General features: G+C 43.3%; 1 protein-coding gene across 3 annotated transcripts; it reads left to right on the top strand.

Moving 5' to 3' along the window:
- The first annotated feature begins 223 nt into the window (after window positions 1-223).
- On the top strand, window positions 224-4,561 carry LOC123111431 (glucan endo-1,3-beta-glucosidase 4). Of its 3 annotated transcripts, XM_044532230.1 has the most exons (5): window positions 224-669; window positions 1,366-1,493; window positions 1,725-2,981; window positions 4,123-4,150; window positions 4,235-4,561. In XM_044532230.1, the coding sequence occupies exons 2-5, from the start codon at window positions 1,412-1,414 to the stop codon at window positions 4,359-4,361; spliced, it is 1,494 nt and encodes a 497-aa protein (XP_044388165.1). In that variant the 5' UTR covers window positions 224-669; window positions 1,366-1,411; the 3' UTR covers window positions 4,362-4,561. The 3 variants fall into 3 exon arrangements, with proteins under 3 accessions (XP_044388165.1, XP_044388167.1, XP_044388166.1); XM_044532232.1 differs by lacking the exons at window positions 4,123-4,150; window positions 4,235-4,561 and adding an exon at window positions 3,525-4,114; XM_044532231.1 differs by lacking the exons at window positions 4,123-4,150; window positions 4,235-4,561 and adding an exon at window positions 3,065-3,512.
- Window positions 4,562-21,959: the final 17,398 nt, after the last annotated feature.

Raw genomic sequence — 21,959 nt, forward strand, 5'->3', positions numbered from 1 at the left:
GAGAAGCACGCAAGCCGGCCCATTGACCATGTATCTCGTCCTCGTTTGCCGAGGTGAAGCAACATGCCGGCACAACACGGCCCGCCACGGATCGTGCGGGTCAGGCCCGCTTAGGCGCGTGCCGTGCCCGAGCCAGCCCGTTGGCCACCTATGGATCCACCTGTCAAGTGACATGTGCAGGGCACACATTCTCTATTAAAGTACCCAAAAGCAAAAGGTCGATGCCAGTGCACACACTAGTGTAAACACGGCGGTAATAAGTCGGCCTGGTCTCTTGCTCTGCGGCGAGGACGAGCTGCATATATGGTGCGACGGATGGGCATGATGGGCTGGGAGTAATGAATTGCAGAGCTTCTACCCGGAGAACAAGTGTCACGCGGGGGCGGAAAATGGCAGGGTGGTAGAGCGAGCGAGATTGTTACCGGGGGGCTCGACGGCGCGACGCCTCCCGATCTCCTCCGTCGCCTAGCGACCGACAGCGGCGCCTCCGCCTCCCTCCGGTGAAGCTCCCCCGAGCGCTACGCCTCCAAGTCCCTCTGCCCTCCGGCGACGGCCGACGGCCCGGCGGCCGCCCCCCTTGCCCCGAGCTCCACCCCGCCTGAAGCTCGCGCCCCCTCCGGCGACGGCGACGCGACGGCCCGGCGGTCGTCTTCCACCTCCGTCGACCAGGTTAGCACCCCTCCTCCTCCTTCTCGCCCCGCTGAGCAGTGCCTCCGTGCCTCGCCTCCGGTAAGCTTGAGCCGAAGTTGGATCTGCGGCACACGCAGCTCCCACTCGGACCCTGTTTTTCGCAGCTCACAGCAGAATACGCCCAGCTCCAAGGCCGGGGACAGAAGGTGGTTTGTTGCCTCCCCTTGTTGCCGTCCTGTTCTTGCGATTGTGGTGTCGCCAGCAGTTGCGTTTCTCGGAGCGCCGTCTTGTTTTCCTTGTTCGTTTGTTGCTTGTCCTCCTCTCGTCTGTTCGTCTTCTCCTGATTCAGCCCCAAAATTCGCCCCTTGCTAGGCTCACTTGTTGCTCTTCTCCCTTTAGCTCGTCTCAGGGATTCTTTCTTTGCCGCAGGGAGCGAGCGATTGAAACCAAAACGTCATTCTTTCGCCCTGATTTGTTTGCTTCATTGCATCCCACTAGTCCAATCCTTCCAGCGATGGATCGATTCGGTTCCTTTTTCCAGCTTAAGGTGCGAGAGCAGCTTATCATATCCTAACCAATCCAGTTTATACAGATGTGAAAGCATTGCTACCATTTCACATCATTAATGTTTCCCCAATATACATTCACATTTCAGGAGTTATTTTTGTTGGTAAAACTAGTTGTTTATGTTCTTGTTGAGTGACTGAAATAATGCATGAGGTGTTGATATTTCAGGTTTGATCAGGAGTTTGTAAGAAGCTCCTGGATTATAACTGATCAGATGCTTGGGCGCAACAATATGTCGCCCGACAGACTAGAGGCCGTGCTGATGCTGTTGATGCTCATGGTTTACAATGCTTCAGGTACTAACACATGGATGTTTTTTTAAATTACATGAGTGCTTTGAACATGGTTAGTATACTTCATTGTGTTAATGCAATCCGATTTCCCAGTGTGCCAGTGCCTAGTTTGAGGAAAACATAATTTATTGTTCTGAAGTGAAGAAAATAGAAGATAATGCATACAATCATACATCCTTTTTTGTATCATATTTTCCTTCACATAAATTTGTTACTGTTTTCTGTTCTATGTAGGAGCATTTGTTGGTATCAACATTGGCACTAACGTGTCAGACCTGCCATCAGCATCAGACATAGTCTCCATCCTTAAAGCCAAGAAGATTCAACATGTTCGCTTGGTTGATTCAGACCATGAGATGCTAGTCGCCCTTGCGAATACTGGAATTGAAGTGATGGTTGGTGTGCCAAATAATCAGCTGCTCCGCATGGGGCAATCTCGTCCGACAGCTGCTGATTGGATTAACAAGAATGTTGCTGCCTACATTCCAGCAACAAACATCACGTATATTGCCGTGGGTGATGAGATTCTTACTACTGTCCCAAATGCAGCTCTTGTTCTAGTACCTGCATTGCAATTCCTCCAATCCGCACTGTTGGCTGCGAACCTCAATACCCAGGTGAAACTATCAAGTCCTCATTCAATGGATATGATCTCTAAGGCATTTCCTCCTTCTACTGCCACTTTCAACTCGACATGGAGCTCAGTAATGTTACAGTATCTTGGATTTCTGAAGAAGACAGGATCTTCCTTCATGCTTAATGCTCAACCATACTATGGCTATGTGAAAGGGCAAGGTGTATTCCCTTTAGAGTATGCCCTGTTTCGATCACTCAATCCCAACAGTCAGATTGCAGATCCGAACACCAATTTGTTCTATACCAATATGTTTGACGCTATGGTTGATGCCACATACAACTCAATAAAAGCAATGAATTTCACCGATATTCCTGTTATGGTCACAGCTTCTGGTTGGCCATGGCATAGTGCACGCAAAGAACCGGCTGCGGATGTTGATAATGCTCTGGCCTACAATACAAATCTCATACGCCATGTACTAAATAACTCTGGTACCCCTAGCCAGCCAAATAATCAAGTAAGCACATACCTGTTTGAGTTGTTCAGTGAGGATCTTCGGTCAGGATCTGTTTCGGGGGAAAGTTGGGGGATTATGTTTAGCAATGCTAGTGCAGTGTACTCCCTGACATTTGAAGATGTGGCTACAGCTAGTACTGATTCACCGGCTTTGCACGGGATGTTTTGTGTGGCAAATTCAAGTGCACCCCATAGTGCATTGAAGCAAAGTTTGGATTGGGCATGTGGCCCTGGTTCCGCAAACTGCAGCGCAATTCAACCTGGGCAGCCGTGCTACAAACCAGATGACATTGTAGCTGTTGCTTCGTATGCTTTCAATGATTATTATCATAGAACACAAGCAAGTGGAGGAACATGCAACTTTAATAGCACAGCAACGATATCATCTACGGATCCAAGTAAGCTAAATTTCCTCCCGAGTATTCATGTATTAGCTCGTAGGTACTGCCATAGTAGAACTAACTACAGAATCACTCACTAGATGCAGGTTTGAGTATTCATGTATCGTTGGTCTCACTATCTCAACACTAAAAAGGAGATTTCATATGACCTGATTGGCTGATTTACTTCTTGCGTGTAACTTTGTGCAACCTTTAGCAATCTTTATTCTTCGTTCATCCTCTAATACTAGGGGTGAAACAGAAAGCTTTTTGTATCCTGTGAAAACTGCGGTGCAGATTTTTAGAAGTTTCACCTAATCATTAGCCATCATAGCTCCTCTAATCTGTGTATTTGCTCTATTTTGTTTTCTGTGTCCTTAATCTGCCGTCAAAAATTTATTGTATCTTAGCATAAGTTTTCTTGAATACTTTATGCTAATTAGTCTGGTAGGTTGAGCTAAGAAGCTCAATTGCTGCTTTGTCTCTAAGATTCTGCCAATGCACGCCTGCACAGAAACTCTATGCGAATGATGCCTAATTGGCAAATCTTCCTGTTTTTAGTCACCAGGAATGGTCAGACGTGTCAGTAAGAAGTGGCAAACTTTACCTGCCCTCTCACATGTTAGAATCGACATGGTTTTTACATGCCTTCTTGGCATACGGCATATATTCACAGAAGGTTGCTTTGGTCCAAACAGAACTGGAAGTAGCTCAATTGTGGAAGTATTGGTTTGACCAATCCTGATGACTTGGCTTGTTTATTCTCCATACGGCTTAGACACTATTGGAAACCAACCAGCAAGATTCAGACGCTATTGTTTATTCACCACGCGGCTCAGACACTATTGGAAACCAATACAAGGAAAACAGATCTATGGTTGTAGTACTGAATGTACATGTTTGTTTCCATGTATATCGAATGAGGCATTATAAACATGGGTAGGAGTCCGAAGCCAATCATCTGATCTGGTCATGCTAATATATAGAAACCATATACCATTAGTTGGTTAGAAAATCGTGACAGTCATCTTGTAGTTACTCACATTCTAATATAAGGTTCTGTCTTGTTATTCAAGTGTTTGCTGTTACAATATTGCAATTACCGCTTTGGTTTGTGACATGAGCTTAAACAAAGTTTCCCCTGAATTTAAACTTGCAGGCCATGGTTCATGTAAATTCGCAGGAAGGTGAGTCGTACTTCTTTGGTGTTCTTGTAAGTTCAAACTTCTACGTTGTTCTATACTAACAATGAGGTTTGGTTCTATCTGCAGCACCGGTGCCAATGGCAGTGGTATGGCTTCTGGACCTGCGAGCCAAGATAGTTCTGCTTCACAATCTCAATCTTTCTGGTTGACTTGGCTAATCGCCATGCTGCTGCCCGTTCTACTTCTCATGTAAAACATTGTGACTGAACGTTGTACTTTGGATGAGATGCGTGAGATTTGTTGCGCCTCTTGTTAGATAGAAAGGAAGCCCTATTTGTCTCACTTTATTGAGGTAAATGCCAGTATCTCTCAATTTTAGTTGTCCTAGAAATGAACAGGCAAGGTGCACTAATTTTGAATGTCAAGTTGGAAAACTCCATTTTTTATTTTTTATTTTTAGAAAAGGAGGATGACACCCGGCCTCTGCATTTGGTCGATGCATACGGCCACTTTATTAATTATTCTCACAAGACCTTACAAAGCCATACAACAGCAAAACTAAAGCCACCGTCTAAGCAACAACTGTCGCTACACCTATCCAATTGATGAAGCGGCGCAGATAGTTTGGGCCTAATACTAAACAGACATCGCAGCAAAACCTAACCATCTAAGACCTGAGGTCCCAACCAGGACGCTTGCCGGGTATGGGGCATCTACCAGTCTGATGCACTCCTCAACCAGGACGCCTGTCGGGTATGGGGCACCTACCAGTCCGACGCACTCAACCAGGACGCTTGCCGGGTACGAGGCCGCCGTAGCCACCTGCCATCAATCCATCTTCAGAGTTGTACTGTTGCATGTACCGTGCCAGGTCTCTCTGTCATCGACGCCACCACGACGCCCGATAGCGTCGTCCTCCTGCGCGAGTCCATCCTCCCACAGCGAACTCTGAATCTGCATTGCACCACGCCGTCAAGATCCGTCGCCATCAGTGTGTAGGATGAAGCACCGCTCCACCAAAGAATCCGTCCTTTGGTCCCTCGATCACGTGTGTACCTCCAAGAATGACGCCCCCAAAGGAAGGAACGACACCAGAGCGCCGCAGTCACCCGATCATCCGATCTGGGGTTTCCCCCGTAGGTAGCAGAGAGTGGCCTTGAACTTCTCCACGGCGATGCCTTCAAGAAGGGAACGACGCAGATAGCGCCACCACCTCTGGCCTTAGCAAGAGCCGAAGTCAAGTTTTCACCCAGATTAGTTCGAAGGTATCCAACTCTCGTGCCCGGGCCGCCGTCACCACCAGCACCACCAGGCAGACCCTGGAGTACCGGCATATCAGCGAGCCGCCGGCACCACCGCATCCAGATCACCGGCCACGCCGGGCCGCCGCCATCCCCCGCGCCGTCCGGGTCAGAGACGGAGCCGCCGACCGCGCACAGGGACCGCCGCCGCCTGCACACGCCAGAGTGCCTTCGAGAGCCCAGCGCCCGCCACCGCTTGCCGAAGCCAACCGCCCTATAGGAAAACTCCAATTTGTCCTATAGAAATGGATAGGCAAGGTGCAATCCCTTTGCATGAAAGGTTTCACACCTTTTGCTAGTCCGTCCTCACCTCTAGGCCAAAACAAAGGCGACAAGTGATGAGGTCGCCTACTACAGGTAGGGTCCTCAGGCCAACTCCAGCGCGTGACCCCATCCCGTCTGGGTGTGTCCGTTTGAGATAGAATGGACGAATAGTGCGACCCAACGCGCGGCCCCAAACGGATAAAATGTCTGGATTTCGTCCATTTTCAATCCATTCCCGGCCCAAACTTGCGCCGAGTTTGAGGTGAAATGGACATCGCGCGGACGGGCTGGACGCACGCCCTTGACCTCCCCGCGGCTCGCCTGTCGGGGACACTAGCACTCCGTTCGCCTCCAACGCCTTCAACCACTCTCCCACGCCCACCCCATCGTCGGCGGCGCCTCTATTCTTCGTCCGCCTCCTCACTGCTCACCCCCCGGCCGTCCATACCAAACCACGTCTCGACATGGCTGCCACCACGCCCATTGTAGGAGTTTTGGCCGTCGCTTGGAGGAGATTTGGCCGTCCCCGTCGTAGCCAGTGCCAGAGGGGATACGACCGCTGACGACGGATATGGACCACATTAGCTTCCGTCGAGTGCTCCAGAGTGGCTAGTAGTCGGCCGCCAACCACCCCTCCTGCATCGAGGTGATCATCGCGGCCTCTTTGCCACCACGACCGCAAGGTGTTTGACACTTTGCCCACAAAGGTATGGATAGTGGAGATGAATTTTTCTTCCACCACTTCATTTGTTCATCGGACAATTCGTCCTCAGATGACGAAGATCTTATGGTGGATGCACTGGTCGTTCATGACCACATTGAACAACAGCTTCCTCGGTACAGGGGGTCAGTCCCTGGCCGTGCTCCCAACCTGAACTGCAACAAAGAGAGAGGCCACACCCTGCTCTATGCCGATTACTTTGCGAACACCTCGCTCTTCAAGATGGATTCCGTTGTCGTTTTCGTATGGCAAGGCATCTGTTCAATCGTATCCGATAGGGAGTGGTTGCTCATGACCCATACTTCGAGTGCAAGACGGATGCCCTTGGCAAGCTTGGATTCTCCTCTTACCAGAAATGCACCGCGGCCATCCGCATGCTTGCATATGGAATTCCAGGCGATCTGGTGGTTGAGTATGTGCGTATGAGTGAGTCGACATGTCTACTGTCACTATACAACTTCTGCGAAGCCGTGGTGGCAGTGTTTGGCCCTGAGTACTTGAGGCAGCCAAATGCCGCTGATACAGAAAGGTTGTTGGCGACCAACGCAGCTAGAGGTTTTCCAGGCATGCTTGGCATCATAGATTGTATGCGCTGGGAGTGGAAGAACTGTCCATTTGCTTGGCAGGGCCAGTACAACGGGCATGTTAAAGCGTGTAGTGTCATATTAGAAGCGGTGGCTTCACAAGATCTTTGGCTATGGCATTCTTTCTTCGGCATGGCAGGTTCTCACAATGATATCAACGTGCTGCAGCATTCTCCAGTCTTCGCAAGGCCTGCAGAAGGCCACTCCCCACCTGGCAACTTTGAGATCAACGACCACCAGTACAACAAGGGATACTACCTAGCTGATGGTATGTGGTCAACTTTTGTGAAGACAATCTCGAACCCCCAAGGTGAGAAGAGAAAGAGATTTGCCCAAATGCAAGAGAGTGTTAGAAAGGATGTGGAACGTGCTTTTGGTGTGCTTCAATCCTGATGGGGTATCGTTCGAAACCCTGCCCTGACATGGGATGAAGGGAAGCTTTGGGAGGTGATGACTACTTATGTGATCATGCACAACATGATCGTCGAGGACGAGCGTGATAACAGCATCTTCGACCAAGGATTTTATTTTCAAGGTGAAAATGTTGAGCCCCTGCACCAAGAACCGGCCACGTTTGAACAGTTTGCCCAATTTCATCGTGACCTGCGTGATTAGCACACTCATTTGTAGGGATGAAAATGGAGCGAAAACAGATGGAACTAAGTGCTATCATATTTGTTTTCGCATTATTTTGCAGAAGTGGAAACGAATACAGAAACCCCGAAAATGAATACAGAAACAAATACTACCGGAAACGGACACGGAGCGAATACAAAGCGGATATGGAAACAGAAACATGCATTGATCGGAACTCTAAAACCCCTTGAATCAGAGAGAAATACACACAAAAACAAGCAAATTTAATGAGTTGTTAACGTGGCTACAAAATAATATCATTATGTTAGCAACTTAGCATAGTATTATAGTAGTACCGGACAATTGCGTATAGGGTCAAGCTGAGTACATGTGTGGTAATAGAAGTTGGGCCTCAGATCCATTCTACTAATTGTGTCATTGTGTTCTCTTTGGTGGTTGGGCTACAAAGCAGCTGTAGGTCTATAGTAAAAACAAAAATTCCATATTCACGGAAACAGAAAGTTCTGTTTCTATGCATGTTCCACCAGAAAACACCGTTCCATTTTTGTTTCCGTTTCCGCATAAAAAATTTCATTTCCACTTCTGTATTGCAAATTTCCGTTTCCGTTTTCATATTTCCTCCTCGTTTCCATTTTTCGTCCGGAGAAACGGAAAGTTTCACTCCATTTTCATCCCTACTCATTTGGATCTTCAAAATGACTTGGTTGAGCACGTGTGGACTCACATTGGCAACCAATAGATGTATTGGTTCATTATGTTCATTCAAGACAATTTCGATTTGGTTGTAAAACTATTTTATTAGAGACAATTTCGATTGGGTTGTAGAACTATTTTTATTTCAGACAATTAATATTTGGACGTGCTAGTTTTGAACATTGAAATATGAATATATGGGCATTTTTGGCCCTGGCGGACAGGATGGGGCCAAAGGATGTGTCCGCGCGTTGGGCGCACGGCCACCGCATCCCAGGACTGTTGGGGAACGCGATAATTTCAAAAATTCTCCTATGATCACGCAAGATATATCTAGGTGATGCATATCAACGAGAGGGGAGAGTGTGTCCACGTACCCTCGTAGACCGAAAGCGGAAGCATTTAGTTACTGCGGTTGATGTAGTCGAACGTCTTCATGATCCAACTGATCAAGTACCGAACGCACGACACCTCCGCGATCTGCACACGTTCAGCTCGGTGACGTCCCTCGAACTCTAGATCCAGCTGAGGCCGAGGGAGAGTTCCGTCAGCACAACGGCGTGGTGACGGTGATGATGAAGTTACAGGCGCAGGGCTTCGCCTAAGCACTACGATGATATGACCAAGGTGGAAAACTATGGAGGGGGGCACCGCACACGGCTAAAGATCAACTTGTGTGTCTATGGGGTGCCCCCTCCCCCGTATATAAAGGAGGAGAGGGGAGGCCGACCGGCCCTCCTTGGCGTGCCCCCAAGAGGGGAATCCTACTAGGACTCCAAGTCCTAGTAGGTTTCCACCAAAAGGGAATGAGGGGGAAGGAAGGAGAGGGAGAGGGAGAACGAAAGGGGGGCGCCGCCCCCCTTCCTAGTCCAATTCGGACTCAAGGGGGAGGGTTCGCGCGGCCTGCCCTGGTCGCCCCCCTCTCTCTCCACTAAGGCCCATCGAGGCCCATGAGTTCCCCCGGGGTTTTCGATAACCCTCCGGCGCTCCGGTTTTATCCGAAACTTCTCCGGAACACTTCCGGTGTCCGAACATAGCCGTCCAATATATCAATCTTTATGTCTCGACCATTTCGAGACTCCTCATCATGTCCGTGATCACATCCGGGACTCCGAACAACCTTTGGTACATCAAATCACATAAACTCATAATACCAATCATCATTGAATGTTAAGCGTGCGGACCCTACAGGTTCGAGAGCTATGTAGACATGACCGAGACTCATCTCCGGTCAATAACCAATAGTGGAACCTGGATGCTCATATTGGTTCCTACATATTCTACGAAGATCTTTATCGGTCAAACCGCATAACAACATACGTTATTTCCTTTGTCATCGGTATGTTACTTGCCAGAGATTTGATCGTCAGTATCATCATACCTAGTTCAATCTCGTTACCGGAAAGTCTCTTTACTCGTTCTGTAATACTTCATCCCACAATTAACTCTAGTGACAATGCTTGCAAGGCTTATAGTGATGAGTATTACCGAGAGGGCCCAGAGATACCTATCCGAAACACGGAGTGACAAATCCTAATCTTGATCTATGCCAACCCAACAAACACCTTCGGAGACACCTATAGAGCACCTTTATAATCACCCATTTACGTTGTGACGTTTCGTAGCACACAAAGTGTTCCTCCGGTATTCGGGAGTTGCATAATCTCATAGTCTGAGGAACTTGTATAAGTCAAGAAGAAAGTAATAACAATGAAACTAAAACGATCATAATGCTAAGCTAACGGATGGGTCATGTCCATCACATCATTCTCCTAATGATGTGATCCCGTTCATCAAATGACAACACATGTCCATGGTTAGGAAACATAACCATCTTTGATTAACGAGCTATTCAAGTAGAGGCATACTAGGGACTATATGTTTTGTCTATGTATTCACACATGTGCTAAGTTTCCGGTTAATACAATTCTAGCATGAATAATAAAAATTTATCATGAAATAAGGAAATAAATAATAACTTTATTATTGCCTCTAGGGCATATCAGTCTCCCACTTGCACTAGAGTCAATAATCTAGATTACATAGTAATGATTCTAACACCCATGGAGCTTTGGTGCTGATCATGTTTTGCTCATGGAAGAGGCTTAGTCAACGGGTCTGCAACATTCAGATCTGTATGTATCTTGAAAATCTCTATGTCCCCCTCCAAAACTTGATGACGGATGGAATTGAAGCGTCTCTTGATGTGCTTGGTTCTCTTGTGAAATCTGGATTCCTTTGCCAAGCCAATTGCACCAGTATTGTCACAAAAGATTTTCATTGGACCCGATGCACTAGGTATGACACCTAGATTGGATATGAACTCCTTCATCCAAACTCCTTCATTTGCTACTTCCGAAGCAGCAATGTACTCTGCTTCACACGTAAATCCCGCCACGACGCTCTGCTTGGAACTGCACCAACTGACAACTCCTCCATTCAATAAAAAATACGTATCCGGTTTGCGACTTAGAGTCATTTGGATCAGTGTCAAAGCTTGCATCGACGCAACCGTCTACGATGAGCTCTTTTTCACCTCATAAATGAGAAACATATCCTTAGTCCTTTTCAGGTATTTCAAGATGTTCTTGACCGCTGTCCAGTGCTCCACTCCGGTATTACTTTGGTACCTCCCTGCTATGCTTATAGCAAGGCACACATCAGGTCTGGTACACAGCATTGCATACATGATAGATCCTATGGCTGAAGCATAGGGAATGCCTTTCATTTTCTCTCTATCTTCTGCACTGGTCGGGCATTGAGTCTGACTCAACTTCACATCTTGTAACACAGGCAAGAACCCTTTCTTTGACTGAACCATTTTGAACTTCTTCAAAACTTTATCAAGGTATGTGCTTTGTGAAAGTCCAATTAAGCGTCTTGATATATTTCTATAGATCTTGATGCCCAATATGTAAGCAGCTTCACCGAGGTCTTTCATAGAAAAACTCTTATTCAGGTATCCCTTTATGCTATCCAGAAATTCTATATCATTTCCAATCAACAATATGTCATCCACATATAATATCAGAAATGCTAGAGAGCTCCCACTCACTTTCTTGTAAATACAGGCTTCTCGAAAAGTCTGTATAAAACCATATGCTTTGATCACTGATGTCTACTACACAACCTTCTTCTTGTAGACGTTGTTGGGACTGCAAGTGCACATGTTTGTAGGACAGTAGAAAATTTCCCTCAAGTGGATGACCTAAGGTTTATCAATCCGTGGGAGGCGTAGGATGAAGATGGTCTCTCTCAAACAACCATGAAACCAAATAGCAAAGAGTCTCTTGTGTCCCCAACACACCCAATACAATGGCAAATTGTATAGGTGCACTAGTTCGGCGAAGAGATGGTGATACAAGTGCAATATGGATAGTAGATATAGGTTTTTGTAATCTGAAAATATAAAAACAGCAAGGTAACTAATGATAAAAGTGAGCGTAAACGGTATTGCAATGATAGGAAACAAGGCATAGGGTTCATACTTTCACTAGTGCAAGTTCTCTCAACAATAATAACATAGATAGATCATATAACAAGCCCTCAACATGCAGCAAAGAGTCACTCCAAAGTCACTAATAGCAGAGAACAAACGTAGAGATTATGGTAGGGTACGAAACCACCTCAAAGTTATTCTTTCGGATCGATCTATAAAAGAGTTCGTACTTGAATAACACCTTAAGACACAAATCAACCAAAACCCTAATGTCACATAGATACTCCATTGTCACTTCAAGTATCCGTGGGCATGATTATATGATATGCATCACACAATCTCAGATTCATCCAACCAACACAAAGTACTTCAAAGAGTGCCCCAAAGTTTCTACCGGAGAGTCAAGAACATGTGCCAACCCCTATGCATAGGTTCATGGGTGGAACCCGCGAGTTGGTCACCAAAACATACATCAAGAGGCACGTGAAATCCCATTGTCACCACAGATAAACACGGCAAGACATACATCAAGTGTTCTCATAAAAGACTCAATCCGATAAGATAACTTCAAAAGGGGAAACTCACTTCATCACAAGAGAGTAGAGGGGGACTCCGTTTGATATTCCTTTTCTTCGAAATACCGAAACAAGCAATAAAACAACAATATGGGCTGGGCCTCCAGTTAGTAGGTTAGTCCCAAAAATGATATAAATGTGTAAAATAAAGCCCATAAACATCCAAAAGGGGTAATATAATAGCATGGAATAATCAAAAATTATAGATACGCTGGAGACGTATCAAGCATCCCCAAGCTTAATTCCTGCTCATCCTCGAGTAGGTAAATGATAAAAACATAATTTTTGATGTGGAATGCTACCTAGCATAATTCTCAATGTAATTTTCTTTATTGTTGCATGAATGTTCAGATCCAAATGATACAAAATAAAAGTTCATATTAACATGAAAATGGTGATACTTCAAGCATACTAATCAAAGTAATCATGTCTTCTCAAAATAACATGGCCAAAGAAAGTTATCCCTACAAAATCATATAGTCTGGCTGTTGCTCAATCTTCATCACACAAAGTATTTAATCATGCACAACCCTGATGACAAGCCAAGCAATTGTTTCATACTTTAATAATCTCAAACTTTTTCAACTTTCACGCAATACATGAGCGTGAGCCATGGACATAGCACTATATGTGGAATAGAATGGTGGTTGTGGAGAAGACAAAAAGGAGAAGATAGTCTCACATCAACTAGGCATATCAACGGGCTATGGAGATGCCCATTAATAGATATCAATGTGAGTGAGTAGGGATTGCCATGGAACGGATGCACTAGAGCTATAAATATATGAAAGCTCAACAAAAGAAACTAAGTGGGGTGCATCCAACTTGCTTGCTCACGAAGACCTAGGGCACTTTTGAGGAAGCCCATCATTGGAATATACAAGCCAAGTTCTATAATGAAAAATTCCCACTAGTATATGAAAGTGACAACATAGGAGACTCTCTATCATGAAGATCATGGTGCTACTTTAAAGCAAAAGTGTGGAAAAAGAGATAGTAGCATTGTCCCTTCTCTCTTTTTCTCTCATTTTATTTCTTTTCTTCTTTCTTTTCTTTTTTTTCCTTTTTTCTTTTTTTCTTTTTTTTGGCCTTCTCTTTTTTCTTTTTCTTTTTGGCCTTTCTCTCTTTTTTTCTTTTTGTAAAGTCCGAAGTCTCATCCCGACTTGTGGGGGAATCATAGTCTTCATCATCCTTTCCTCACTAGGACAATGCTTTAATAATGAAGATCATCACACTTTTATGGATTTACAACTCAAAGCTAGAACAAGATATGACTCTATATGAATGCTTCCGGCGGTGTACCGGGATATGCAATGAATCAAGAGCGACATGTATGAAAATTATGAAGGTGGCCTTGCCACAAATACAATGTCAACTACATGATCATGCAAAGAGCAATATGACAAAAGTAATGCGTGTCATATGAACGGAACGGTGGAAAAGTTGCATGGCAATATATCTTGGAATGGCTATGGAAATGCCATAATAGGTAGGTATGGTGGCTGTTTTGAGGAAGGTATATGGTGGGTGATGGTACCGGCGAAAGTTGCACGGTACAAGAGAGGCTAGCAATGGTGGAAGGCTGAAGGAGTGCGTATAATCCATGGACTCAACATTAATCAAAAGAACTCATATACTTGTTGCAAAAATTTAGAAGTCATCAAAAATCAAAGCACTACGCGCATGCTCCTAGGGGGATAGATTGGTAGGAAAAGACCATCGCTCGTCCCCGACCGCCACTCATAAGGAAGACAATCAATAAATAAAATTGTGCTCCAACTTCATCACAAAGCGGTTCACCATATGTGCATGCTACGGGAATCACAAACCTCAGCACAAGCATTCTTTAAATTCATAATCACCCAACTAGCATGACTTTAATATCACTACCTCCATCTCTCAAAACAATTATCAAGCATCAAATTGATCATAGCATCCAATTCACTTTCTATGATAGTTTTTATTATACCCAACTTGGATGCTCATCATTCTAGGACCAACTTTTAAGATCATAGCAAATACCATGCTGTTCTAAAAGACTCTCAAAATAATATAAGTGAAGCATGAGAGACTAGCAATTTATTCAAAATATAACCATCGCCATGCTCTAAAAGATATAAGTGATGCACTAGAGCAAATGATAAACTACTCCGAAAAGATATAAGTGAAGATCAATGAGTAGCTAAATAATTGTGTAACTATGCGAAGACTCTCTCTCATTAAAGAATTTCAGATCTTGGTACTCTAATCAAACAGCAATCAAAATAAAATAAAATGACATTTCAAGGATAGCACAACTCATGTGAAGAAGCAAAAACTTAGGCTCAACCGATACTAACCGGTAGTTGTTGAAGAAGAAAGGTGGGATGCCTACTGGGGCATCCCCAAGCTTAGATGCTTGAGACTTCTTGAAATATTATCTTGGGGTGCCTCGGGCATCCCCAAGCTTGAACTTTTGTGTCTCCTTAATTCCTCTCATATCATGGTTTCTCTTTTTCTCAAAAAGCTTCATCCACAACAAACTCAACAAGAACTCGTGAGATAGGTTAGTATACACCAATGCAAAACCTTATCATTTTCTACTGTAACAAATCACTAAAATTATTATTAAACATTGAATACTAAATGCCTCTGCATATTTAATACTCCTATCCTCAAATAGAATCATTAAACAAGCAAACATATGCAAACAATGCAACCATAACAGCAATCTGTCAAAACAGTACAGTCTGTAAAGAATGCAAGAGTCATCATACTTCCCTCACTCCAAAAATTATGAAATAAAATTCCCACTGTAGTAAATTTATCAGAGCTCATTATGAAAAAAGTTTCAACATTATATCACTCTCTGACTTTTCTAGGGAATTTTTGCAACAGCGGTAAATTTTCTGTTTTCAAACAGCAACATGTATACTAGCAAAATAACCATGGCAAAGGCTATCCTTGACTTTTTTTATTGAAACTAAAAATGCAAAACATTAATCTAAATAAAAACAAGCAAATACTAACAAAAGAAAATTACGCTCCAAGCAAAACACATATCATGTGGTGAATAAAAATATAGCTTCAAGTAAAGTTACCGATGAACGAAGACGAAAGAGGGGATGCCTTCCGGGGCATCCCCAAGCTTAGGCTCTTGGTTGTCCTTGAATATTACCTTGGGGTGCCTTGGTCATCCCCAAGCTTAGGCTCTTTCCACTCCTTATTCCATAGTCCATTGAATCTTTACCCAAAACTTGAAAACTCCACAACACAAAACTCAACAGAAAACTCGTAAGCTCCGTTAGTATAAGAAAATAAAACCACCACTTAGGTACTGTAATGAACTCATTCTAAATTCATATTGGTGTAATATCTATTGTATTCCAACTTCTCTATGGTTCATACCACTTAATACTAGCCATAGATGCATCAAAATAAGCAAGCAACACATAGAAAATAGAATCTGTCAAAAACAGAACAGTCTGTAGTAATCTGTATCAAACATATACTTCTGGAACTCCAAAAATCCTACAAAATTAGGAAGTCCTAAGAAATTGGTGTACCAATCCAGAGCAAAAAGAATCAGATCATAATTACGTTTCTGTGAATTAACAAAACTAAATTACTGGGTGCAAAAGTTTCTGATTTTCAGCAGGATCAACACAACTATCACCGTAAGCTATCCTAAAGGTCTTACTTGGCACTTTATTGAAACATAAGCTATAAAACATGATTATTACAGTAGCATAATTATGTGGACACACAAAAACATTAAGGATAAATATTGGGATGTCTCCCAACAAGCGCTTTTCTTTAATGCCTTTTCAAGCTAGGCATGATGATGACAATGATGCTCACATAAAAGATAAGAATTGAAATGTAAAGAGAGCATCATGAAGCATATGACTAGCACATTTAAGTCTAACCCACTTCCTATGCATAGGGATTTTGTGAGCAAACAACTTATGGGAACAATAATCAACAAGCATAGGAAGGCAAAACAAGCATAACTTCAAAATTTTAAGCACATAGAGAGGAAACTTGACATTATTGCAATTCCTACAAGCATATATTCCTCCCTCATAATAATTTTCAGTAGCATCATGAATGAATTAAAAAATATAACCATCACCTAAAGCATTCTTTTCATGATCTATAAGCATATAAAAATTACTACTCTCCACATAAGCAAAATTCTTCTCATTCGGAATAGTGGGAGTATCATAAGAGACTTGAACACTAAAAATTGTTTCCACATTAAAAGAGTAATGTTCAGAAAAAGGATAATCATAATCATGACAAGATTTATAAATATAATCATCACTACTTTTATAGCATAAGTTTCATCACAATAATCATCATAAGTAGCAACTTCGTTCTCATCATAATCGATTGAAACCTCTCCCAAGATAGTGGAATCACTAAATAAAGTTGACACTCTTCCAAATCCACTTTCGTATTCATCACAATAAAATTCAACATCCTCAAAAATAGTGGGATCACTACTTCCTAAAGTTGACTCTCTTCCGTACCCACTTTCATAAATATAATCATCATAAGTAGGAGGCATGCTATCATCATAACAACTTTGCATATCAAAACTTGGGATGCTAAAAATATCATCTTCATTAAACATAGCATCCCCAAGCTTGGGACAAACATTAATTCCAGCAAATATATTGTCAAATATTTCATCCTCATCAAACATAGCTTCCCCAAGCTTGGTCTCTTTCATATCATAAGCATAATCACTCTCATCATTAAAAATATGGATAGCACCAATAGTAAAGCAATTTTCATCATCACAATGAGTAGTAGGAGCAACATCATTTGGGAGGGATACCTTTTTACCTTTGTTGCTCCTTCTTTTCTTTTTCTTCTTCATATTATGTGTGGGTTCAACCTTCCTCTTTGAGCTCCTTATTGATGAGATTGGTTGAATAGAAAGCTCCTCCTCGTTACCTGATTCATCATGAGAAATAATAGGAGGACATTGGGAAGTCTCTTCCCTTTCATTAGTATTTTCATCATATTCTATTTTCTTTCTTTTCTTTAGGTAATTGGCAATCTAAGGATTTTCAATGCAATTCTCCGCACAAAACAAATAAATCTTCTCTAGATCAATATCAAGGAATTTCTTATGGGCAAATTCCAGAAGGTGCTTAAGTAAACGTTTCAATTCTTCATAACCCAAAAGCAAACTAAGTTCATTGTAATGAGCAATGGATATCAAATCATCACAATTTTTGGACACGATTCGATCATGAAACAATTTGCATAGGAGATGTAAATGACCATGTTCATTGCAAAGTTCACAAGTACGGCGAAGGAATTTTAAATTTTCAGCACTCACACCTAGCCTTTCATGCAACCATTTAGTTTCTAAATGCTTATGCCTCTTGCAATAAATATCTTCTCTATTTGGTGTGTTCATGCAAACATGCACTCCACAAAAGTTGACATGCTCATAAGGGATATTTTCATCATGACTAGAGCAACCATCATTAATACTATGGATATTCAAGGAGTTTATACTAACAACATTGCAATCATGATCATCATTCAAAGATTTAGTGCCAAGCATTTTAAAGCATTCTTCTTCTAGCACTTGAGCACAATTTTCCTTTCCATCATTCTCACGAAAGATATTAAAAAGATGAAGTGTATGAGACAAACTTAACTCCATTTTTTGTAGTTTTCTTTTATAAACTAAACTAGTGATAAAACAAGAAACAAAAAGACTCGATTGCAAGATCTAAAGATATACCTTCAAGCACTCACCTCCCCGGCAACGGCGCCAGAAAAGAGCTTGATGTCTACTACACAACCTTCTTCTTATAGACGTTGTTGGGCCTGCAAGTGCACAGGTTTGTAGGACAATAGCAAATTTCCCTCAAGTGGATGACCTAAGGTTTATCAATCCGTGGGAGGCGTAGGATGAAGATGATCTCTCTCAAACAACCCTGCAACCAAATAGCAAAGAGTCTCTTGTGTCCCCAACACACCCAATACAATGGCAAATTGTATAGGTGCACTAGTTCGGCGAAGAGATGGTGATACAAGTGCAATATGGATAGTAGATATAGGTTTTGTAATCTGAAAATATAAAAACAGCAAGTAACTAATGATAAAAGTGAGCGTAAACGGTATTGCAATGATAGGAAACAAGGCCTAGGGTTCATACTTTCACTAGTGCAAGTTCTCTCAACAATAATAACATAGATAGATCATATAACAAGCCCTCAACATGCAACAAAGAGTCACTCTAAAGTCACTAATAGCAGAGAACAAACATAGAGATATGGTAGGGTACGAAACCAGCTCAAAGTTATTCTTTCGGATCGATCTATAAAAGAGTTCGTACTTGAATAACACCTTAAGACACAAATCAACCAAAACCCTAATGTCACATAGATACTCCATTGTCACTTCAAGTATCTGTGGGCATGATTATACGATATGCATCACATAATCTCAGATTCATCCAACCAACACAAAGTACTTCAAAGAGTGCCCCAAAGTTTCTACCGGAGAGTCAAGAACGTGTTCCAACCCCTATGCATAGGTTCATGGGTGGAACCCACGAGTTGGTCACCAAAACATACATCAAGAGGCACGTGAAATCCCATTGTCACCACAGATAAACACGACAAGACATACATCAAGTGTTCTCATAAAAGACTCAATCCGATAAGATAACTTCAAAAGGGGAAACTCAATTCATCACAAGAGAGTAAGGGGGACTCCGTTTGATATTCCTTTTCTTCGAAATACTGAAACAGGCAATAAAACAACAATATGGGTTGGGCCTCCGGCTAGTAGGTTAGTCCCAAAAGTCATATAAATGTGTAAAATGAAGCCCATAAATATCCAAAAGGGGTAATATAATAGCATGGAACAATCAAAAATTATAGATACGCTGGAGACGTGTCAATCACACTATTAAAGCTTTTATTCCAACTTCGAGAGGCTTGCACCAGTCCATACATGGATTGCTGGAGCTTGCACACTTTGGTAGCACCTTTTGGATTGACAAAACCTTCTGGTTGCATCATATACAACTCTTCTTCGAGAAATCCATTGAGGAATGCAGTTTTGACATCCATTTGCCAAATTTCATAATCATAAAATGCGGCAATCACTAACATGATTCAGACAGACTTAAGCATCGCTACGGGTGAGAAAGTCTCATCGTAGTCAACTCCTTGAACTTGTCGAAAACCTTTTGCAACAAATCGAGATTTGTAAATAGTAACATTACCGTCTGCGTTGGTCTTCTTCTTAAAAATCCATTTATTTTCTATGGCTTGCCGATCATCGGGCAAGCCCACCAAAGTCCACACTTTGTTCTCATACATGGATCCCATCTCAGATTTCATGGCCTCAAGCCATTTCACAGAATCTGGGCTCATCATCACTTCCTCATAGTTCGTAGGTTCATCATGGTTTAGTAACATGCCTTCTAAAACAGGATTACCATACCACTCTGGTGCGGATCATACTCTGGAAGATCTACGAGGTTCGGTAGTAACTTGATCTGAAGTTTCATGATCATCATCATTAACTTCCTCACAAATTGGTGTAGGAATCACTGGAACCGATTTCTGTGATGAACTACTTTCCAATAAGGGAGAAGGTACAGTTACCTCATCAAGTTCTACTTTCCTCCCACTCACTTCTTTCGAGATAAACTCCTTCTCTAGAAATGATCCATTCTTAGCAACAAAGATTTTGCCTTCGGGTCTATGATAGAAGGTGTACCCAACAGTTTCCTTTGGGTATCCTATGAAGACGCACTTCTCCGATTTGTGTTCAAGCTTATCAGGTTGAAGCTTTTTCACATAAGCATCGCAACCCCAAATTTTAAGAAACGACAACTTTGGTTTCTTGCCAAATCGCAGTTCATAAGGCATCGTCTCAACGGGTTTTGATGGTGCCCTATTTAAAGTGAATGCAACCGTCTCTAAAGCATAACCCCAATACGATAGCGGTAAATCAGTAAGAGACATCATAGATCACACCATATCCAATAAAGTGCGGTTACGATGTTCGGACACACCATTTCGCTATGGTGTTCCAGGTGGCGTTAGTTGTGAAACTATCCCATGTTGTTTCAAATGAAGACCAAATTCGTAACTCAAATATTCTCCTCCATGATCAGATCATAGAAACTTTATTTTCTTGTTACCATAATTTTTCACTTCACTCTGAAATTCTTTGAACTTTTAAAATGTTTCAGACTTATGCTTCATTAAGTAGATATAACCATATCTGCTCAAATCATCTGTGAAGGTAAGAAAATAACGATACCCACCACGAGCCTCAACACTCATTGGACCGCATACATCGATATGTATTATTTCCAACAATAAGTAGCTTGTTCCAATATTCCGGAGAACGGAGTTTTAGTCATCTTGCCCATAAGGCACGGTTCGCAAGCACAAAGTGATTCATAATCAAGTGATTCCAAAAGTCCATCAACATGGAGTTTATTCATGTGCTTTATATCGATATGACCCAAACGGTAGTTGAGGGAGTCCTGGATTAGGGGGTGTCCGGATAGCCGAACTATCACCGTTGGCCGGACTCCTGGACTATGAAGATACAAGATTGAAGACTTCGTCCCGTGTCCGGATGGGACTTTCCTTGGCGTGGAAGGCAAGCTTGGCGATACGGATATGTAGATCTCCTACCATTGTAACCGACTCTGTGTAACCCTAACCCTCTCCGGTGTCTATATAAACCGGAGGGTTTTAGTCCGTAGGACGAACAACAATCATACCATAGGCTGGCTTCTAGGGTTTAGCCTCTTCGATCTCGTGGTAGATCTACTCTTGTACTACCCATATCATCAATATTAATCAAGCAGGAGTAGGGTTTTACCTCCATCGAGAGGGCCCGAACCTGGGTAAAAACATCGTGTCCCTTGTCTCCTGTTACCATCCGCCTAGACGCACAGTTCGGGAACCCTACCCGAGATCCGCCGGTTTTGACACCGACATTGGTGCTTTTATTGAGAGTTCCTCTGTGTCGTCACCTTTAGGACCGATGGCTCCTTCGATCATCAACAACGACATGGTCCAGGGTGAGACTTTCTCCCCGGACAGATCGTCGTATTCGACGGCTTTGCACTGCGGGCCAATTTACTTGGCCATCTGGAGCAGATCGAAAGCTACGCCCCTGGCCATCAGGTCAGATTTGGGAGTTTGAACTACAAGGCTGACATCCGCGGAGACTTGATCTTTGACGGATTCGAGCCACTGCCAAGCTCGCCGCACTGTCTCGATGGGTATGATCTAGCTCTGCTGCCGAACAGTGCCCTGGAGGCCGCACCAGCATCCGCTCTGACCCTTAGCTCAGAGCCGACTTCACTGATCGAGGACGAGTGGCTGGACACCGCCTCGGGGGCTACGATCTCTACGGCGATTGAGCCGAACACCATCCATGTCCTTTGCAAAGCCCCTGACTCCGAGGTGCCAGACTCCTCTCTGGACTCCGAACCTCCTGCGCCCCTCCCAATCAAATCCGATTGGGCGCTGGTTATGGAGTTCACTGCCATGGACATCTTTCAGCACTCGCCCCTTGGCGACATCCTGAATTCACTAAAATCTCTCTCTTTATCAGGAGAGCCCTGGCCGGACTATGGTCAGGAAGGTTGGGATGCGGACGACGAAGAAATTCAACACCCGCCCACC

Source organism: Triticum aestivum, chromosome 5B, assembly GCF_018294505.1.
Source record: "Triticum aestivum cultivar Chinese Spring chromosome 5B, IWGSC CS RefSeq v2.1, whole genome shotgun sequence".
Lineage (NCBI taxonomy): Eukaryota > Viridiplantae > Streptophyta > Magnoliopsida > Poales > Poaceae > Triticum > Triticum aestivum.